The 17205-nt window shown below is 48.8% G+C and overlaps 1 protein-coding gene across 1 annotated transcript in view; it reads left to right on the forward strand.

The window, feature by feature from the left end:
- SERPINE2 (serpin family E member 2) overlaps window positions 1-16610 on the forward strand; it is a 55992-nt gene extending 39382 nt beyond the window's left edge. The window contains exons 4-9 of the mRNA XM_045853687.1: window positions 260-457; window positions 7596-7794; window positions 9802-9902; window positions 11959-12045; window positions 14542-14625; window positions 15832-16610. Coding sequence (XP_045709643.1) covers window positions 260-457; window positions 7596-7794; window positions 9802-9902; window positions 11959-12045; window positions 14542-14625; window positions 15832-15869 — 707 coding nt within the window. The 3' untranslated portion in view covers window positions 15870-16610. The remainder of the gene's footprint in view (window positions 1-259; window positions 458-7595; window positions 7795-9801; window positions 9903-11958; window positions 12046-14541; window positions 14626-15831) is intronic.
- The last annotated feature ends 595 nt before the right edge of the window (window positions 16611-17205 follow it).

Here is a 17205-nt window from a genome sequence, read left to right on the forward strand (position 1 = left end):
AATTTCTTGATGAAATGTTTGGGGGTCCCTACCTGGAGGGTCTGTGACGTCTCTTCTGGTCTCTGAGTTTTACCTTGTCCGCTGTTTTCATTTTTAGTGAGGGGAAACAATTAGAAAGGACAAAGAGGGTGTTGTGAAAAATCGCTTTTTAAACTCTTCTAAGAAGTCCCCTGGCTTTTCCTTCCACCTGCCCCAGCGGCTGCCTTTGCCCTCACGTGACCCCAGCCCTGAGACTCTTCCCTGTTCTGTGGCTCCACAGGCAAGATCGACAGCCTGCTGTCCCCAGACCTCATCGACGGCGTGCTCACCAGGATGGTCCTGGTCAACGCCCTGTACTTTAAAGGTCTGTGGAAATCACGCTTTCGGCCCGAGAACACGAAGAAGCGCCCGTTCGTGGCCGCCGACGGCAAGTCCTACCAGGTGCCGATGCTAGCCCAGCTCTCCCTGTTCCGGAGCGGTAAGTGCACTCGCGCGAGGCCCCGTTCTGCCGCACGTGCCGGCTGCAGAGCCGCCCGTGAGCGCCTGCACTGTGTTCGAGAGCAAGCCTGCCTTTTAGTTTCACTTCTTGAAAGAGCAAGGGAGGGGAGGGCAGGATTTAAACAAAAAATAGCTCAAGGTACTCTTTGTATTGTTTGTGAATTCGTGTATCAACATGCAACACATAAAGGCTTTTTAGGTTGAAAATTTAACGAGGAAAGGATAATTCACAAAGTTAGTGTACCTGGGCATTAAACATGTAACAGCCTTATCAACTCATCATTGGCTATCTTACGCTACCAAATGAAAAATAAGCAAAAATTAGTGCTGGCTGGTGTGGCTCAGTGGACTGAGCACTGGCCTATGAACCAAAGAGTTGCTGGTTTGATTCCCAGTCAGGGCACTTGCCTGGGTTATGGGCCAGGTCCCCAGTGGGGAGACAGCGCATGAGAGGCAACCCCACATTGATGTTTCTCTCCCTCTCTTTCTCCCTCCCTTCCCCTCTCTCTAAAAATAGCTAAATTTTTATTTTAAAAAAGCAAGAATTAGATTTCTGTTTATGAATTTAGCAAACATTATGGAGCTGGAGAAAGCCCCCAGTGGCGGCTCTGGGTGGGGAATGTGGGCGCCCTGAGCACGGTCGGTGGCAGGGGGCCGTGGTCCAGAGGACCTTGTAGAACCCTTGCCCTGGCAGCCCCACGCCGAGGAGCTCATGCCCCGAAGATAGTCACACGCTAGCAAACAAGCGGCAGCCAGATACATACACATAGTGGAGCACATTCATTAGTTCGATTTAGTTTTGTGTAAAGATTGTACTACATGTCTGATTTCAGAGAAGTCATAGGACAACAGATGCCAATTCATCTCGTTTAAGTAAAATACTTGCTCTATATTCATACATCTGTAGCGATCCGTGTTGAAGGATGTTCGATTCGATGTTAACGGCGGTAGTTTTTCTCTATTTCAATTAGAAATTGTCAAAAACGTGTGTTCGTTTTGCAATCGGGGAAAACGCGTGACCCACCTCTGCTGTCAGCGCTACACCGTAGACCACAAAGGTGGCTTTGCAAGCCTGGTTTTATTGAAGCGTCTGTGGTCCAACTGAAGCTGCTCTTCTCTCTGCTTTACGAGTTCGCCTGGATGTCTCCAACCCGGGCCTGGGCCTGCGGGTGCCAGGCATTTCCTTTGCATGCTCAGCATTCATGAGCTTCAGGCACTGCCCAGCCTCCCACCAGCTGCCCCGGTCTTTTGGTGAAGGAATGACTCACGAGACGGACGCAGTCAACCAAGTCCCTTTCCTTCTCACCTGTCACGCGTCAACCTTCCTAGTAAAATTTTCCCATTCACTCAATTAAAAAAAAAAGATAATATATATTTAAAAACCCTGTGGAAACATACCGCGAGAGCAACTGAGAATAATAAAAGGCTCTTCTGCCCCGAGGTCGCTGTCGGCGGAATGCCAGCGTGGCCACAGCGCAGATCCAGAGCAAAGCCATTTCTTTATATCTTTGTACGCGCTCGGCATTCTAACAACGTTAAAAGCAAGGGGGGCTCATTTACTGTACGTTTTTATTGCTGAAAAAAAAAAGACAAATAAGTTCATAGTCAAAGATGAAAAGGCAAGGAGTTCTACAGACATTCCCATGAAAGGTTCAGCTGGCTGTGTTTCCAGGAATGGCTGTTAACACGCTTTTCTCGAGTGTAAAAGCTGCTCCCCGAGAGGAAGCTACATGGCCCAGAGGCGTTTCAGTCCAGAACTGCTTTGTCTAAGGACGTAGGTGTGTGTTTTACAGAAAGTGGTGTACAAATACATTCCGTTATCAGAGGTTCATGCTCTGTACAGCTTCCGCGCTGGACTGCTTCCCTGATCTGTGCCCGCCCCTCTCCACCCTGTCCTGAGCCCCAGGGGCTACCCCTGTGGGCTACTTTACCCCCTGGCTTCCTGTCGGGTTGGCTCATGGGACAAACCAGCAGGTGACAGGGATAAGGGAGGAGAGAGGGGTTAGGCCCCTGACTTCCCTGCCCTCTCTGGCAGTCACCAGGGCCCTGCATCTCTCCAACAAGGTCTTAGCTTCTGCCGTCAGGGCTCAACCAAAAGCTCTGGGTCACCTCGCCTGCCTTCACCTGTCCCAGCCTAAGGCCGGTCAGGGTGTCCCACTGCTTGTAGCCCAGGGTGCTGCCCTGAATGGTTCCTCTGTGCTCTGCCCATGCTTTATAAGTAGTCCCTCCATGAAACTGCTCTTCACAGAAAGATGGGCAGGTTTGGCTCATCATGCGGCCACCACGACCAACCTGGGCTCAGGGCTGGGCAGTCCCAGTGAGGCCCAGCTCCATCCCGTGCACAGGGCCCCTGGGGCCAGCCGACGGACGTGTCCTGGGCCTCACCAAGCCTCTCTCTTCCTGGGCACTTGGCAGAAACATCACCATCCCATTTATCATCAGTCTTTCCATCTTTTTCCCCAAGATGTCATCAAGGCCTCTGAGAAGATCCACTTAGTAACCTCAAGGGGGAGGACAGACAGTGGAAGAGGAGGGGAAACCCTTCTCACCTCTGTCCCGTAAAGCAGAAACGCTTTGAGGAAAGAAATTTTTCCATTTAAAAAGCCTAAAAATCTGTTTTTTAATAGAAGTATATTTCATGCTTATTGCAAAATCCTCAAATATAACCTATATAAGGCAGAAAGTAAATTTCCCCTTATGATTCCATTCCCAGCATAAAAACCCTTACTAAGTGCTAGGTATCGCATTTGAGATCTTCCCTATGGGTAAATAAAATATGACCAAGAGGCTTTTTTGCATGCATAGGATTACACTGTCATGTCTGCTCTACAATCTGCTTTATTCATTAGACAGTGTGTCTTGTAAAATTTTTAATGTCAGTTCCTGTGGGTCTACGTGATCCGTTTATCAGCTGCCTTCTGTTCCACATGGTGTACACGCATCCCAACACCCTGGGGGCGGCCTTCACTCTCCCCTGTAACAAACAGCACGGCGGTGCCCACGCCTGTACACAAAGGGGTAGACACCTGCGTCAGGACCTCCAAAGGTAATGTCCTTGAAGAGCATCGCTGAGTCAAAGTAGTTGCAAACTTTTTGTCTTTATGGTTATGAATTTAGATGTAGAGGTTTAAAAAAAAAAGACCACACAGAATTCCAGAAATACATAGGTATGTTTGCAGGTGTATGTGTCAGTATATTTCCAGGTTCTCCTCTCCTCTGTGCTTCCCACTCGGGCCTACCTGTTCGTTTTACTTCCCTGTTTGGTTGCCCCGGAAGCTCTAGTGCCCCAGAGAAATGTGTCACTGTCCTCAGCCACTGAATTCCCTGCCCGGTGCTCAGCTCGGCACAGGGCACCAGCACTCACCCAGCGGCTTACACCGCCCGCCTTCCCCGTCCACAGCCCCCAGACTCCCTCCACTCCAGCCCGAAGACTGCAAGCAGCGGAGCCGTCTCCTGTGCTTGTTAAATGTGTATCTGCTGAAGCATAGCCGGAACGGTTCCTTAAGAACTTGGGAAATCCATTCAGTTGCTTGTAGCAAAAGATAATTAGAGGAACGTTCATTCATTGGGCTTTCCTGATAGTAAATATATTTAACATGCCGGTCCAGCCCTGGCTGGTGTAGCTCAGTAGACCGAGTGCCCGCTTGCTAACCGAAACCACGGGTTTGATTCCCAGTCAGAGCACATGCCTGGGTTGCAGGCCAGGTCCCCAGTAGGGGGCATGTGAGCGGCAACCGATCGATGCATCACTCATGTGTCGGATGCTTCTCTCCCTCTCTTTCTCTCTTCTTTCCCCTCTCTCTAAAAATAAATACAAACCTTAAAAAAAAGTACAGGGTCTGACAGAAGTAACACCTGCTTGAGTATGTTTGGTAACATAATTATACGGGTGTAATGTTTTATAGTTTTAATTTGAACATTTCACCTAAAATGTCATATCGTGTGCTTGAGTGTGATAGTGTTATGTCACAGGAGTACGTGCTTATGATTCTGTAATAAAAAAGCGGTGCAATTTGTGCCGGACCCTGTAATCTCTCTGACTTTACAGGCTGGTAAGTGATCTTAGCATTTCATCCAGCCCAGTTACTACTTCCTCCCTCACAGGACTTAAAATAGGGATTGGGGTCTTTTAGGGAGCTTTCCAGAAAAGCTGGCTCAGCCCAAAAGCACCACTGACAGGAAGTTCTAAATCTTCTCTATAATTTTCATGTTTGATTCCCTGCCTTTTATGTCTCATTAAAGGCTTTGTTGATCACCTTTCATCTAAGAGCAAAGGCTGCCTTTCCCCTGCTCACGGCTTCCCTTCTCTTCACAATGAACGAGCCCTCTGCATTCGCATCGCTATATCCTCTAAGTCATCCTCATTAAAGCACACTCAGGCTGCCTCCCGCAAGCCACGGAGTGCAGGGCCTCGGGCAGGACGCTCTGAAGGGAGGCAGCCTGGGACTCCGGCAGGCTCCCCGCCCGGACGCCAGCTTCCCAAACACCCTTTCCTTCCGTGCTGCGTGCTGCCCAGGAGCTGTGCTCGCCTGCAGCTCGTGGGGTTTCCCTTGGTGGATTGACTCTGGGTTTCAACAGTCTGAGCAGTGACCAAGTACGCAAGACACCAGGTTGCTGACATCCGTAGGTGAGAGCCACACCTGTGGCTCCTGGGCTTGATGTGTCTTCTCACTTAGCTTTCACGGTTTTGTAACACAGGTACTGTTAGCCCCTTGTACAGACACATACACTAAGACCTGGAGTGAAGGAATTTGCCCAAGTCCCCAAGACAGTGTGTTTCAAGAGCCAGGATTGGAATCCAGGTTTTATAACTCCAGGTCTCGTGTCTTTGACCTCTGCACTTGCCCTCCAGAAGACGACACTGTGAAAGTCCACACAGTTCTTGAGCGACAGAGTGGAGGGAGAGGACAGGTGTCATTGTGTCTCCTGGCTCCTCCAGCCCCCCCAGTCAAGATAAGCAGGGAGGGGTATGCTCTGAGATGTCCTGGCTGACATGTGCTATCGGCTCCTGAGATCCGAGGCGGACACGGGCCGGGGAGACATGAATCACTGGGCAGACAAGAGCGACTGGGTGCCAAGCTGGTTAATGATGTCTCCAGTGGAGGCTGGATTAACTGGAAGAAGTAGAGGCTGTCTCCCTCCTCGAACACCCTCAGCTCATCGGTTTTTATTATTCACGACCCCGGCCCTTATCTGAACATTAAACACTCCGGGAAGTGGTTAATGACCGCCTCCGGGTTCCCATTTCATGCCCTCGAGTAATCATTTATAACCACTTCCCAAGTTTCACAGTCGCTGAAAATTAGCTCTGCCAGAGTGGGGACCTAATGTTTTCTTTGAGGATTAAAGGGCTTATTAGGAAGTAATTTTTTTTTCTCACTTTCCGTTGACTTTTCAGTTTCTGCTGAGACCATTGTGTGGTGCAGGGCGGGAGTAGGGATGAAGGGTTCCGTATTCTTTCCTAAGCGAATCGGCAGTGTCATCCCGCAGTGTCCAACGTCCTAATTGCATTGCTATTTTCATAGTATTTTACAGCTAAAAGTGTCTGTTATCTAACAAAGACAAAGTTTGCCATCTCTCTCCCTCCCCACCCCCGTCTGTGGAGACCTGGCTGATTGATGTTACCTGTCTCAGGTGCAGTGATTGGCAAAGGTCATTGTCCCCAAAGAAAAGACAGTGAAAATCAGGAGAGAAATTGCTTTCTCATCTCTCTCTTCCTTAAATATGGTGTCCTTCTAGGTCACTGAGAGCAGGAGGAAGAGGGGCTCAGGGGGACACCCACGAGAGGCCGGGCCTTGCTAAGTCCCTTACATATGTTTTCCTCATTTACTGATCTAAACAGCCCTATTAGGGACACGGTTAACATCTCCCATACCTCCATCCTCTATCCTAGGAGGCACCCAGAGGTTAAATAACCATACCGGGGTCACCAGGTTCTTCTTAAAAAGTTTGATGTGTGTTTAATAAAACTTTTCAGAAATCTCCCATAAGTCTAGAAATTCTGGTTTTCCATTTCCCTCATTCATGTTTGTAACTCGGTCATTATAAGCTGAATGTAAAGGTTTCATGGGATCCTAAGGAGTTAGGACCCTCCGTCCCCATGAGCCATGCTGCTCAGTTGCTGAATGTCTTTATGTGGGATAAAAGGGTTCTAAAATCCAGTTCGCTTGGGAAACCTGGGGATAACTAAAGTTAAACAGCTTTCATCCAGAGTATCTCAGAGCCTTGATATTGCATTTTCTACAATAAGAGTCAAGGACCCAGTACTTTCCTAGATTTACTGGGATATGGAACCTGGCTGGTCTACCGAGAACCTTGCCAGTTGTGCGTTCCCTAGACAACGTTTTGACAAATGCTGGTTTAAATCATTCTTGGGTTTTTATTAGCCAGAACCAGTACCATAAAGTATCTGAGAGCCTTAGTGACAGTGAATGGCCTGACTGAAGCGTGAGCAGGGAGTCAGCCCAGTGAAGCAGGAAGATGCTCTTTGGCATTGGATACAGTGAGCCCGAGTGCTGGAGCTCCGCTGCCTAGCCGTGTGTCCGTTGGCAAGTTATATACTTCCTCTGACTGTGGCTTCGCCAACAGTAGCGTGGGCTGCTTCTGCCTCCCGCGGGGGGCACTGTAGATTCAAAACACGTTCAAGTGGTTGGTATGGGCCTGGCACAGACCCGGCCCTAATCAGTGGAAGCTGCTTAGACCCGCCCCCCCACCTCCTCTTCTGCAGGCACACGTAGGCTCAGCCAAAGAATCCTTCTAAGGCCGCTCAAATTCGTCCCTTCATTCCGAGGGTAAGGGTCAAGTTCTCACAAAGCACTGTATGCTAAGTGCCTTATGATCTAGTTCAGTTCTTCTCAACAGAATTCTTGTAATTTTAGTGCCGCCCAAAGGCATACTGTCAGACAACACGTCGAAACCGAAGAAAGGCAATTCTTTACCAGGGAAGGAAGAGATCATTGTCCTTACCCTTGTCTCCCAAGGAAGCTAATGTTGGGAAAAGGGAAGTTCTCAAACCGCATCGCTCTCTTCCCTCTGAAGCTGCCCCGGCGATCGGCAGTCACTCACACTGCGTCCGGCATGCGTCAAGGACACGCTGAACCTGCCTCTGATTTCTTTAGGATCGGCGAGCACCCCCAACGGCCTGTGGTACAACTTCATCGAGCTGCCCTACCACGGAGAAAGCATCAGCATGCTGATCGCGCTGCCCAGCGAGAGCTCCACCCCGCTGTCCGCCATCATCCCCCACATCAACACCAAGACCATCGACAGCTGGACCAGCATGATGGTGCCCAAGAGGGTGCAGGTCGTCCTGCCCAAGTAAGTGGCTCCTTCCCCTAAAGGAGAAAACAATGGAAGTGCTGAGTCCTTGGTAGTGATCGTGTCAGCACTAGACCACACGGGGCTAAAATCGGGCCACCGAGAAGCCCGTTGTGTGGTGCAGAATCCGCAGGGTAGGAATACGAGGCTGTGCTTCTGGGAAGGTTTGTTGCCATCCCTGTGTCTCTGTGTTATCCCTGTGCCTCTGTGTTATCCCTGTGCCTCTGTGTTATCCCTGTGCCTCTGCGTTATCCCTGTGCTCTGTGTTATCCCTGTGCCTCTGTGTTATCCCTGTGCCTCTGTGTTATCCCTGTGCCTCTGTGTTATCCCTGTGCTCTGTGTTATCCCTGTGCCTCTGTGTTATCCCTGTGCCTCTGCGTTATCCCTGTGCTCTGTGTTATCCCTGTGCCTCTGTGTTATCCCTGTGCTCTGTGTTATCCCTGTGCCTCTGTGTTATCCCTGTGCCTCTGCGTTAACCCTGTGCCTCTGCGTTATCCTTGTGCTCTGTGTTATCCCTGGGGCAGGCTAATGGCCGTGGAGAGGGGGAGAGGGCAGCCGGTCTCTGGCCGCCACAAACCCACCAGCTCATAACTCACGTCATTCTGTTCAGAGACTGAAAAAGCCATGCACGCCATCATAGTCATGTGATGGAGTCACAATAACGTTTGGTCCTGTTCTGTTTTTGGATAAGGAGCTTCATTGCAGTGACTTAAGTTTTCGCTGGAAGTGGCTAAAGACTGAAATCCAGAAGCTAGGACATCCAGTCAAACTTCAGTTCTTGAACGTCTCCCATCCCGAAAAATCTGGTTCTCGAACAGCCTTTTGGGACAATTGAGTTCAAGAACCGAGGTTCCACTGTATTTTGAAACTACCAGGCAGAATTCGTACATTAGTGGCTAGGGAAGTTTTTCTCTTATACCCTGAAAGTATGAAATAGATGGAATTTGAACTGCTAAGACTTGAATCCAAGGGGAAAATAACTACAGAGTCTCTCTGAATCCTAATTTCTAACAGGTCAGAGCACGCTTTGCCCAGAGCAGTGAAGGACCCCTTTTTATGACCTTTCTAACATTAGTGTCTCTGGGGCTTTTTTCACCACCCAGACCCCAGTGGTGTGGGGGTGGCACCTTCCAGTTCATTTTCCAGCTTTTCATTTCCAGTCACTGAGTTAAGGAATCAGAGAAGCACATTGATAATAAGTATTAGTAATCCTCCCAACATTGTTTTTTTTGTTATAAAATAAGCCTTCACATAGGTAGTGCTTAGTATCATTGAATCAGATGCTGACCTTATAGGTGAATGACCATTATGATGGTCAGTCACCACTGCAGCCTACCTGTGGTGGGAATCTGTCCACCTGTTCCGTTGCTCTCCTGCAGGATGCGATCAGATCTGGTAAAACACCCTTTGATGACGTGTAATCGCTGACATACCTGTGGCTCTAAGGCCGGATACCCAAGAACCCTCCATTACACCCAAATACAATACTATGGCAAATATTTCTAGTGCTTTCTCCCATTTTACCAGTAAGATGCTTTTAGAATCCCACCATGCACTAGTGGGAAGGTGTCTCCACTCTTTTGACCATCCCCTGTCCCAGTGAGGATGGTGGTTCCTATAGCAGCCACGGTGATAGCTCTCTGGTTGGACATGGGGAAGAACTGTAGACATTGCAGAGTGCAGACACTTGTCAACACCCCGCATCTCTTTGTCAGCACAAGGGAAGGCGCTTCTGTGGGTCCTCCCGAGCCTGGAATAGCGGGCCTGTTGCATAGGAGGGTGGGATGGCCCCTACTTGCTGTTACTACATGTGCTGCTAATGCCAGCTAAGGGTTTGAGGGATGAGTTGTTCTCTACGGAGCCTGGAATCAAAATTTACAACACAGTACATTTATTTAGATGGGTGCTCAGGCCGCGCTTAGAAAAGTGTCTGTAAACATTTTCCACCGGCACTGATCGTATCATTTATAGTCTAGTGATTGGCCCTGTTTTCTGTCTTCATGCTAGGTTCACAGCCACAGCACAAACAGACCTGAAGGAGCCACTGAAAGCTCTTGGCATCACCGAGATGTTTGATCCATCGAAGGCAAATTTTGCAAAAATAACAAGTACGTTCAGTTTAAAACTTATTCTTAAACTGGAAGACCGTGTTGCAGACTGAGCCTCTGACTTGCTCGGACAGAAAAGGACACAGTTAGGAATGCGTTGCCCCAAAACTCTCCCTGCTGTAATTTGACGTACTGTTCAGTGATGTGATTGAGCTGTAATCATTGAAATCAGCACGTCAGCCACCTCTGCATTCCACACGGACATTTCCTGTGAAGCCCAAGTGGCCCCACACAGTTGAAGCAGCATTTTGTGCCTTGTTCCTAGTACCTCACAATGTGGCTCTTCATTAGGTACAAGCTGTTTTTTTTTTCCAAATATACATTTTCCCTGTCTTTGAAAAATCAAGATAGTTTCAGCTCTCAAATACTTATTCCCACCAAACAACAGTAGGCACACACAATATCCAGATACGTATTTTGTCATCTCATGCCCACGAATCTAACGTAATATAAATGCAAAGGAGTCTGATTAGAATTTTTTTTTTTTTTTGCCAAAACACCTAGGACCCAGCTGGTATGGTATCCCTTCTTTTGCCAGCATAGGTACCTTTTCCTGGAGCTATGTTTGAAGAGCCAGACCTTTGTCTTTTTGATTTGGAACATAATAACTTCTTCCCAAAGAAAAGTCATAGCTTAAACATTATTTGCACTCCGTTTTGTATTTTCCCCCTTGATTGAGAAGGAGTGAGTTCATCCACAGCCTCAGTTGCCTGCTGGTGAATGCCTGAGTGCTCCTCCTGGGAATAAACTTGACCCCCCTGGTGAACCTGCAGCTCCGTGGGTACTCTGATAGTCTCCTCCCATTAGCCAAACGCTCCTCCCCAGTCGTTTGGTAGTGTTGGCATCCCCTGGGAGCTTGTTTGACATGCACGATGTTGGCTCTGACCCAGACCCACTGAATCAGAATCTTCACTTTACTGAACTCTTTAGCCCAATAACATTTGAGCAGCACTATTTTGAGCTGCACTTTCTCGTTCGAGGTTATCCTGTGTAGCCACAATGCTACAGGGTGTCCCCAGGGAGTTCACAGGTGTCCAGAGGGACGACCAGGTGCCCCAAATTCTCCTGAGATGTTCTGTTTAACCATGCAGGCAACTTGGGCCCTGCAAAGGTGCCTCTCTCCCACCATCAGCCGTATCAGAGCCGGGCATCAATGCAGACTATTGAAAACCGGAGGACGAATGCGGGGTGGTGAACACACAACACAGTATACAGTGGATGGATCATAGTCTCGTACACCTGAGGACTATATACTTTTATTAACTCATCACCCCAATAAATTCAGACGTAAAATAAAATAAAATAAAATAAAACAAAACCAGACGACACAGAAAGCCGTGTCTCCTTTCGCATCCAGACCCCTGTCTAGGCAAGGCTGGCATTGACCTCCATTGGCGCTGCCCCTGAAAGCCGCGCCCAGTGGGTCTTGCTGCGATAGAAAGAATTTGCCGAGAAGGAAAATGAATTCACCAGGAGGTTCCAGCGGCAAGACTGCGTTTCCAAGTCTGGCCCTCACCACAGTCTGAACTCTCCTCACACTTGACCCTCTTCTCTCACCAGCACGCCCGTGGGGGGGAACAGCCAGCACTGACTCTGCCGCTAACTGGCCGTGTGATTTGAGGGCAGATTTTTTTTAACACTCTGGGCCTCGGTTTCCCCTTCTACAAATACCATCTGAAACCCTCCCTGCCTCTGGCATTGTGTGCGTGAAAAACAATGTTGCCTTGCTGCTTCTGGAAAGCTGGGCTTCCCTTTCAAAGCTCTGCTCTTTTTTTTTTTTTTTTTTAATAAAATCTTTAGTGATCAGAGTTGAATTGCCAGAAGCACTAGCATTTTTGGAGTCTGGGACTCCCTCCACATAAGTGACATCACAGTTCACATGGCAGATACTGCAGTGACAGTCGTCCCACAGCCTTTAATCACCGAGACTGGAAGAGGTCACTTCTCTGACTGCTTTTGAGAACTGGAATTTGCCACGGCTGAGGTTCCTTTTCCAGCTAAACAGATGGTCTGCATATCAAACAAATGCTGTTCTTGTCTTATTTTCTGGAAACAGGGTCAGAAAACCTTCATATTTCTCACATCTTGCAAAAAGCGAAAATTGAAGTCAGTGAAGACGGAACCAAAGCTTCAGCAGTAACGAGTAAGCCAGCAGCTGTGGCTGGGCCAGATCTGGGGCGGGATCTGGGGCGGGATCTGGGGAGGGATCTGGGGCTGGATCTGGGGCTGGATCTGGGGCTGGATCTGGGGCTGGATCTGGGGTGGGATCTGGGGCTGGATCTGGGGTGGGATCTGGGGTGGGATCTGGGGAGGGATCTGGGGCGGGATCTGGGGCAGGATCTGGGGCGGGATCTGGGGAGGGATCTGGGATGGGTGGCAAGCTCACTGTCGACTTCTGGTCAGACCCTGTGGGCGACTGGAAGAGGCAGTGGGGAATTCAGACAGATGCAGGACCTGTGTTCATGAAGCTCAGAGTCTGTTTGATGAAGGGAAGCACTTCAGTGAGAGAAATTCCTGTAGGACAAGAGTCAACACATTTCTTCTGTGAAGAGTCAAACTATGTATTTTCTGCTTTGTGGGCCGTAGTGTCCCCAGAGCAGCTCTCAACTTCGACACTGTAGTGACAGAACGGTGCAGATGATACAAGCTGATGGGCGTGGCCATTTATATAAAACTTGATAGGAATAGGATCTCACCCCTACACTTGGCCTGGCACTGCAATGTGCTGAACCTTGCTCTCAGAAGGCTAGGGGGTACTCTGGCTGCTTGTTGGCAGAAAAGACCAATGTTCAGATTGAAACATAAAATCATAGCACTGACTAGTAGGAAAATAACCAATCAGGTTCATCCAGGACAAAGCAGAGCATTAGCATGCAGCTGCTGACTTACAGCAGGATTGCTGTGCAGCCTCTCCTGATAATTTGAACATCCACATTTGCTTTCTCCTTGATGGTTCATGTAATGGAGAAAATAGAACAATCTTAGGTTGTCTTTTTTCTGCACCCTAATTACCCACATGAGATTGCCTGAACAGATATGACCAAGCTCTGCCAGCTCATAAAGTGAAAATAATATCCCAGCTACACTTGTAACTGGGTCAAATATTTCTGGTCATTAAACGGTATACCCGCAATAGATACTTGATTGCCTTTCTGAAGTAAACATTTCAGATTCCTTTAAAATAGCATTTAAAACACAGACCTAGAATAAGAGAGCTTGGAATTTTTAAGATGCCTGTTGTCTTTTCTAGGTTATAAGCGACACCTAAGTTTTGCCAAAGTTATTGGCCAATTTTGCCGACTGGCTACATAATTTGCAGGGCCCCACGCACAATGAAAAGGGGCGTCCCCTTGTTCAAAACTGATTGAGAGCTTCAAGGCGGCAGCAGAGGATCACCAAACCAAGCGCGGGGTGTTTGAGAGTGTGGGGGCCTGTGTAACTACCCCGGGCACATCCCCGCAAAGCCCAGACCTGCTATGTTCATCTTCTCGGGCTGCCGTGACACACTGGGTGCCTTAGCGACAGCAATGTATTTCTCGCACTTCTGGAGGCTGAAGTCCACAATCAAGGTGTTGGCAGGGTGTCTTCAGTCATCTCTCCTTGACCTGCAGTGGCCACCTCCCACTGTGTCCGCCTGTGGCCTTTTCTCCCATACGCCCCTGGGGTCTCCTTCTCTTATAAGGACACCATTTATTGGATGAGGGCCCTGCCTTCATGACCTCATTTAAATAAATACCTCCTTCAAGGCCCTGGGTCCAAATACAGTCACATGGGGGTCTAGGGCTTAAACATGCAAATTTGGAGGGGATGCAGCCTAGTCCATACAGCACCTGCTAACTACTGAGTTTTTTCTGTAACCCCAGGTTGAGTGAGTGGTTTACCCCAGCACAGCCGCACACGTTACCTTTGGAACATCAGTCCCGAGTCATTAGTGCTTTCTGGGCTGGGGACAGGAGGAGCAGGTCATCACAGCAAGCGTGGGGCAGTTATACTTGGCACCGCCCTCCTGCAAGGCCTTCTCGCAGGCTTATTAAAATCAAGCCACTGTTGGCAGGCACGGCAGAGTCAGCATGCCTAAGACCATAAACTGAAGAAGTTTGCTTTCCCCACCCAATGCCCGCACCAGACGAGCTGCACGACACAGCTGGTCCCAGATGAGAGGCCTCTGTTACCACTGGGAGGCAGACCTAGATCGTGCCAGACCAAGAGGCGCAGTCTCGGTGGCTGAGCACAAAGCTGGGCCCTGAAAAGCCGCAGGGATCTGGAGAGGCTGAGGGGACCAGCTGCCGCCATCAGGAAGCCGGGTGGCACCCAGCCAATGCACCCAGCCAGTGCTGACGGGGAACAGGCACTGGGTGTTCATGAAGCGGCAAACGCCATGCCGAGAGCCGTGATACGTTTGTGTCATTTAATCCTCATAAAAACCCGACAAGGGCTAAGTCCCTGTATTAAGGAGGACGGTGCTCGTGTAGACTACAAGAGATGGTCACAGTACAGGGCCTGGACCCCGGTGGGTGCCCAGTGCACGGTGGCCGGCGGGCCTGCTGTTGCGCGTGCACGTCAGCATCCAGGGTCCGTCCGGCCGCCGCCTTGCTGGCCGCTCGCCGGACGTACAGCGTGTTTCCTTTCCTTCCCACAGCCGCGATCCTAATTGCAAGGTCATCTCCTCCGTGGTTCATAGTGGACAGACCTTTTCTGTTTTTCATCCGACACAATCCTACAGGTAAGCGATCCCCCCCGCCCACCGGTCACGCGCTGTAAGAGCTCAGAACGGTGGGTCGCCCCCGGGATTCAGTCCAGCGGAGCTGCTCTCCGTGTCTCTCCGAGGTGGCGGCTGTCGCCAACGCCTCAAACAGCAGAACCACACCCCTCGGAGAGAGAGGAAAACCGGGCTCTTTACAAAGGGTGATGGGATCGTTTAAACAAGGACAAGATTTTATGTTTGCTTTGTTTTGCTTTGTTTTGTTTTGTGTTTAACACAGTGAGAACTCTGCAACCCTTTGGGGCACTTTCAACATCTGTTGATTCTTTAAAAATAAATGCGGTAGTTAAGTTGTATAAGAAGCTGCATGTCATCAGCCTTCGTAAGCCCACCGCCTGGTTATGACTTCAGATTTGTTAATTCAGTCGCTCTTGGCACTGGGGGTCATTGGTTCAAACTGCAGCTCCATCTTTAGGGATAAGAATAGTTCCTACCCCTCAGTACAATTTTGAAGAGTAAATAAAGATTGCCTTTGTGGAGAGGTTGGCTTCATGCTGGTACGGAGTAGAAACTAATACATTTTACTGTTTACTCTTTTTTAAAATGAATAATGTCAGCTACTGCCCTGGCTGGTGTGGCTCAGTGGACTGAGTGCCGGCCCGTGAACCAAAGTGTCGCAGGCTCGATTCCCAGTCAGGGCACCTGCCTGGGTTGCAGGCCAGGTCCCCAGTAGGGTGTGTGTGAAAGGCAACCACACACTGATGTCTCTCCCCCTCTCTTTCTCCCTCCCTTCCCCTCTCTCTAAAAATAAATAAACAAGACCTTCTTTAAAAAGATAAATAATGCCGGCCACTTCCTTACCCTCGTGTCTCAGCGCGTGCTGAATGCCGTAATTCGTGTGCGCCTGAACCAAACAGCCCACTAGGGGAGCCTCTGGACACACTTGGCTCTGTCACTTTAACTTCTAATTAATGTAAATGAAACATAATTAAAAATTCCATTTCCCAGTCACACTGGCCACATTTCAAGGGCTCGCGTTAGCCTCATGCGACCCGTGGCTCCCATATCGGACCACGAGGATACAAACTGGTTCCATCACCGCAGAAAGTCCCGTTGAGAACAAGCAGCGGGTGGAACTCAGCCCAGAACCTTCCTTTACATAGGCCTTTCGTCCTGTTTCAGAGACTGTGTTTCATGGTCGTGCCTCGTTCTCCTTGCCTTCCGCAGGTGCCTTCTTGTTCATGGGCCAGATAAACAAGCCCTGAGGAGGAGCGCAGGAGAAGCCATGCAGACAGGGCAAGAGCAAACCCAACTTGGCTGTGAAGAGGAGACTCCTGGCCCACATCGCTCACCGTTCTTTTACATATTCTGTACTTTACTTTCTTTTGCAAAACTAGTCCTTGAGAGCGGAGGAGACTCAACGATGCAAGCGTTTCTATTCTGGGATGTGTTCAAGGCGGGGAAGGGCAGGACGGCTGGAACACTGTACTGAGAAACGAATAGGAAGGCTCCCAAGTGTTTAAAAGATTCCTTAAACTACTGAGTGGTTACTTAGGTAACAACCCTCTTGAGTATTTGCTGTCCGGTTCAGGATTTTTGTTTTGTTTTGTTTCTATGTATGGCTTTGCAGAAGAAATTCAATCAGTGTGACGAGGGGAAAAGACATTTTATGGTAGCTTTCACATTTCTATGAAAAAAAAATATTATTGGCCTCTTTTAATTATTTTTGTTTTGTCTCATCCAAAGTCTTGCTAGTAAGCGTTCTTTGGGGTTCGGGCGTAGAAATAGTAAAATCTCTAGCCTCTGTGTGTTTTTGATGTTGTTGTCCTCATTGTTGTTTTCTATAATGCATGTATTCACTAAAATAAAGTTTAAAAAACTAATGTCTTGCTAGACAAGGTTTGCTGTTGTGCAGTGTGCCTGTCGTTACTTGTCTGTATTTCTTTGGATTTGCATTTTTGGGTATTTTGTACAAAGTAAAAATAAAGTGTTATGAGTAGCTAAAAGAAAAGGTATTTCTCTGCTATTTGGAAGTACAACACAAGAAACAGCCTTTTGTAAAGACTTCAGCCTCTTCTAATAAAACTCTGTACCTCAGCCCTGGCTGGTGTAGCTCAGTGGATTGAGCACGAGCTGCGAACCAAACCATCACAGGTTCGATTCCCAGTCAGGGCACGTGCCTGGATTGCCGGCCAAGACCCCCAGCAACCGCACATTGATGTGTTTCTCTCTCTCTCTCTCTCTCTCTCTCTCTCTCTCTCCCTTCGCTCTCTAAAAATAAATAAATAAAATCTTAAAAAAAAAAAACAAAACACCTCTGTACCTCGGTAAGCTGCAGAAAACCCAGAGCCCTTGGCTTTTTTCTCCCAGCCTGACAACCGAATACTATTCTCTGCTCCACCCCTTTCCCGTGTGCAGAGCCCTTCAGAGAAATAACCGTCTCATTAAACCACCCCTAATTTCTGCGGCCTGTTCACTCAAGGGAGGGCCAAGTATCATCAGCAGAAGCAGCGTTTTTGTAGCCAAAGCAGAAGGAACTTGCTGGAGACTAACGGACTTCGAAAATCAGAGTGGACGGTGAATGTGTCATTTTGGTGACAG

Source organism: Phyllostomus hastatus, unplaced genomic scaffold, assembly GCF_019186645.2.
Source record: "Phyllostomus hastatus isolate PE091 unplaced genomic scaffold, TTU_PhHast_1.1 phas_contig_137, whole genome shotgun sequence".
NCBI lineage: Eukaryota > Metazoa > Chordata > Mammalia > Chiroptera > Phyllostomidae > Phyllostomus > Phyllostomus hastatus.